At 51.8% G+C, this 5,091-nt stretch overlaps 1 protein-coding gene across 1 annotated transcript; it reads left to right on the top strand.

Moving 5' to 3' along the window:
- Positions 1–297: 297 nt before the first annotated feature.
- LOC119303011 (endoglucanase 20-like) lies at positions 298–2,766 on the top strand. The gene is made up of 7 exons (XM_037580092.1): positions 298–592; positions 855–1,067; positions 1,183–1,386; positions 1,477–1,554; positions 1,647–1,799; positions 1,924–2,032; positions 2,121–2,766. Exons 1-7 carry the CDS (start codon positions 359–361, stop codon positions 2,648–2,650), a joined length of 1,521 nt encoding a protein of 506 aa, XP_037435989.1. The 5' UTR covers positions 298–358; the 3' UTR covers positions 2,651–2,766.
- The last annotated feature ends 2,325 nt before the right edge of the window (positions 2,767–5,091 follow it).

Raw genomic sequence — 5,091 nt, 5'->3', positions numbered from 1 at the left:
TGTGATGGTTTTTTTTTTTTTTGCCCTGTGCGATGCAGAAATCTGCGCCAGTGTGATAAATGCATGGGCATGGGCATGGGCCTTACTATTAGGAGGTCAAGCATTTCTAGGGCAAATTAGTGCACAAATGCTACACTCTTTGCGTTTGCTTTGCCCCAGCTAGCACACCACATGCACATGCATGCAGCTCCATGGATGGAATCTCGATTCTCATCACACCATCATCACACTATAAATACATGGCTCAAGCCCATGGCACTTTGCATTGCATCCATCACAAGAAGGAAAAGAAAAGAAGACACGCGCGCGCTTACACGCTACATACACACACATTGTTTGCTAGCTACAACCTAGATAGATGGCGACAATGGCGGTTAAGGCATGGGTGGTGGCAATGATGCTGGTTGTGCACTGCTTCGACGTAGGGCTCGGAGCTGGAGGCGATGGCCTGTGCCTGGGCTCGCCCGACTACGGCGACGCGCTGGCCAAGGCCATCCTCTTCTTCGAGGGGCAGCGGTCGGGCCGGCTGCCGGCTAACCAGAGAGCCAGGTGGCGCAGCAACTCCGCGCTCGCCGACGGCCGACCTGAAAACGTATGGTCTCTTATAGTTAACTTATGATCATGAGCCACTGCTCCTCTCCTACACGTTTGAATCTGCGTGTTTTATATCTAGATAAGAGATTTCTCTTCAGCACATGCAAAACAAAAGCGGGCCATATTTTGGCACACTATGGACCCAGTGTGAAATATGTACTTGAGGCAGTTAATCAATGGAATCACGAGCCAGAAAAATGAAAGAAAATCCATGAAATTTGATTAATGACATATTGATGATAGTAGAACGCCGATAACAGGTTAACCTGACGGGTGGGTACTACGACGCCGGCGACAACGTCAAGTTCGGGTTCCCGATGGCCTTCACGGTGACCCTGCTGAGCTGGAGCGCCATCGAGTACCGCGGCGACGTCGCGGCGGCGGGGCAGCTGGGCAACCTCCGGGCCGCGATCCACTGGGGCGCCGATTTCCTGCTCCGCGCACACACATCTCCCACCACCCTCTATACCCAGGTTTGGTAATTGGTTTACTACCAATTCAACGTTTATAAAGAACAAGCACATCAATGAAACTATGAGATGGACTAGATTTATTTTGTTGTTCGTTCATCGTTGTTGCCTTCACAAGGTGGGGGACGGGAACGCCGACCACGGGTGCTGGGAGCGGCCGGAGGACATGGACACGCCGAGGACTCTGTACAAGATCACCGCGGACTCGCCCGGGTCGGAGGCCGCCGGCGAGGCGGCTGCGGCGCTCGCAGCGGCCTACCTAGTGCTCAAGGAAGACGGTGACAAGGCGTTCGCCTCGCGGCTCCTGGCCGCGTCCAAATCGGTACGCACGAAGCATGCATGTGCTGTTGTTTCTCGTTGGTTAAGCTGAAGGAATCACGATAACGGTTTTGTTTTCTTTTGGCTTGGTCAGCTCTTTGAGTTGGCCAACAATTACAGGGGATCCTTCCAGTCGTCCTGCCCCTTCTACTGCTCCTACTCCGGCTTCCAGGTATAGAGACCACATGGATGATAGAAGAGCCCATGTCCAATCACTGTGGGGTCTACTGGTTGATAAACAAAATCTAATCGAAAGTAACACAGGATGAGCTGCTGTGGGCCTCGGCGTGGCTCTACCGGGCGACCAAGGACGGCAAGTACCTCGACTTCCTGCGCCAGAACCAGGGCTCCAGCAACCCTGTCAACGAGTTCAGCTGGGACAACAAGCAGGTTGGAGCCCAGATGCTCGCAACACAGGTGGGTCGCACATTGATTCATTCATGCCTCCGTCTCCATGGATTCAGAAAAGGTCCGGACCGCCGTACCATCTTGATTGATTTCAGGAGTTTTTTGTTTTGTTTTTGGTGGGTGATTTCTTCAGGAGTATTTGAAAGGAAGGAGAGAGCTAGCAAGGTACAAGGCCAACCTGGACTCCTTCGTCTGCGCCCTCATGCCTGACAGCGGCAATACGCAGATACGTACAACTCGTGGTATATTACGTAGTACCTCCCTGCCTCACTCTGAACTCTGAACAACAGCCCAAAACCTCTCATCTTCTCCACATGACCTGTGCTGCAGGAGGGCTTCTCTTCACGCGCGATTCGGTGAACATGCAGTACACCACCACGGCGGCCCTCGTGCTCTCCATCTACTCCAAGGCGCTCCAGTCCTGGGACGTCTCCGACGGAGTCCGCTGCAGCGCCGCAAGCTTCTCCCCGGACCAGATCGCCTCGTTCGCCGCATCACAGGTCGACTACATCCTGGGGAGCAACCCGATGGGCATGTCGTACATGGTCGGCTTCGGCGGCGCGTTCCCGCGGCGCATCCACCACCGCGCCGCGTCCATCCCCTCCATCGAGGTCCTCAGCAGGAGGGTCCCCTGCAACGAGGGCTTCTCCTCGTGGCTGCCGACGAGCGACCCGAACCCGAACGTCCATGTCGGCGCCATCGTCGGAGGGCCTGACGAGAACGACCAGTTCGGGGACAACAGGGGGGACTCCGCGCACTCCGAGCCGGCGACCTACATCAACGCCGCCTTTGTGGGTGCCTGTGCTGCTGCCATGGGGCAGAGTCAGAAACCTGCGTCGCCGACTTTATCGTCTTACTAGTAGACCACAAAGATATGCACTTCGTTACACGCAACGCAAGCAAAATATGCACTCGTTACAAGCAAGCAAGATACACTACTACTATGTTCTGTTGCTAAATTTCCACGTCTGTAATGTATTTGTAACATATGCATATTTGTAACAAACTCTATTCTCTCTTATTTAATGGATGAGGCAAAGCTTTTGCCTTCGTTTCAAAAAAAAAAAAACACATGCATTCGCTACCAGTACTTTGTATTTGTTTTTTTTTTACTTGTTCATGATCGTTGTATTATATATTTTTATAATGTAACAAGACATAAAAATACAGTACCAAGTTTATATCAGCTCAGGATTCTTCTCCCCAAGTTTGCAACTCTGTCCCTCTACCCAATTATAATAGACTTAGACCATCAACTATGTAGACCAAAATCGATGCCAAATTCATTTTCTAGTCTTTGGGCACCGATGCCCTACATAGCCCAGCCAGAGCCACAAAATAATTTCTGCACATCAGAGCAAGTACGTGCTCCGATGCCAAATTCTTCAAAGCTAGCTCGAAGGGCACTGGCAGCTGAATCAGTGGACTTGTTTATCAATTCCTTTATACGGAGCGATGCCCTGCACTGTGGAGCTCGTGCCATAATTTATTTTTTCTTCAGGCATCGGTGATGATGTGGCACCTTTTTGACCAATATGGCAACGATAACATAGTGGAAGACCTTAGAGTATCTCTAGCTGAACCCCTACAAGGGCTTAATTCGTTAAAAGATCTTCTTTTGAAGAGTTAAGGGCATCTCCAGCCGCGCCCCCAACAGCCCCCCCCCCCCAGGCCACTTTTTCGGCGCCGGCGCCGAAAAAACGGCCCAGTCGCGTCCCCAGGACGCCGAAAATCGCCGGTTCGGACCTTTTTTCCGCCCGGCGGTCACAGGCCGAACCCGGCGCGCTGGGGAGCCGTTGGGGGCTCCGGCGCTAGGGAAAAGCACGCCTGGCCCACACCGACAGGGGAAAAGTCAAGGTTTTCTTCCCCCGACTCGCCTCGCACCCCCCGCCCCTCGGCCACCACTAGCTATATCCCGGCGACGACCGCCGGCCTACTCCGCTAGATAGCCATTCCCCGCCGGAAAATAGCAGCGCTTCGCCGCGGCAGTCCCTCCCGCAGCAGCTGGGCGTTTCCGGCCACCGTTTCCGGCCGCGGTTTAACGGCGGGTACACGCCCACCGCGCGCAAGGTGTTCGGCGTTTTGACTGTCTCGGCGATGGACTCGGATGAGGAGGAAGAGCTCGCCGCGCTGCTGGAGGAGGAAGCCGCGGCCGACGTCCCGGAAGAAGAGCATCTGATGGTGCTCGCCGCCCTCGCCCAGCTGCTGGCGATCAATGAAAAGCCGCGTCGAGGTGGCTCGGCGCCGGGGCGGGTGAAAGCAAAGAATCGGCATCGTCTGCAAGGCTACTGCATGCTCTACTCGGACTACTTCGCCGATGCTCCACTTCATGGCGAGAGAACATTTCGGCGCCGTTATCGGATGAGCCGAAAGCTCTTCCTCAGGATTGTGAATTCCATCCGGGAGTTCGACAACTACTTCAAGTGCAAGATGGATTGCACTGGCGCTCTTGGATTCACCTCCATCCAGAAGTGCACGACAGCGATGAGGATGCTTGCATATGGAGCTCCCAGTGATTCACTCGACGACTATGGGCGCATGCCTGAGTCCACCAGCATAGAGTGTTTCTTCAAGTTCTGTCGGGCAGTGGTGGCAGTGTTTGAAGGAAATATGCCCTAGAGGCAATAATAAAGTTATTATTTATTTCTTCATAATCATGATAAATGTTTATTATTCATGCTAGAATTGTATTAACCGGAAACATAATACATGTGTGAATACATAGACAAACAAAGTGTCACTAGTATGCCTCTACTTGACTAGCTCGTTAATCAAAGATGGTTATGTTTCCTAACCATGAACAATGAGTTGTTATTTGATTAACGAGGTCACATCATTAGTTGAATGATCTGATTGACATGACCCATTCCATTAGCTTAGCACATGATCGTTTAGTATGTTGCTATTGCTTTCTTCATGACTTATACATGTTCCTATGACTATGAGATTATGCAACTCCCGTTTGCCGGAGGAACACTTTGGGTGCTACCAAACGTCACAACGTAACTGGGTGATTATAAAGGAGCATTACAGGTGTCTCCAAAGGTAGATGTTGGGTTGGCGTATTTCGAGATTAGGATTTGTCACTCCGATTGTCGGAGAGGTATCTCTGGGCCCTCTCGGTAATACACATCACATAAAGCCTTGCAATCATTACAACTAACATGTTAGTTGTGAGATGATGTATTACGAACGAGTAAAGAGACTTGCCGGTAACGAGATTGAACTAGGTATTGGATACCGACGATCAAATCTCGGGCAAGTAACATACCGATGACAAAGGGAACAACGTATGTTGTTA

The sequence above is a fragment of the Triticum dicoccoides genome, chromosome 1B, assembly GCF_002162155.2.
Source record: "Triticum dicoccoides isolate Atlit2015 ecotype Zavitan chromosome 1B, WEW_v2.0, whole genome shotgun sequence".
In the NCBI taxonomy this organism is placed as follows: Eukaryota; Viridiplantae; Streptophyta; class Magnoliopsida; order Poales; family Poaceae; genus Triticum; species Triticum dicoccoides.
This window is presented reverse-complemented; position numbering and strand designations above follow the sequence as displayed.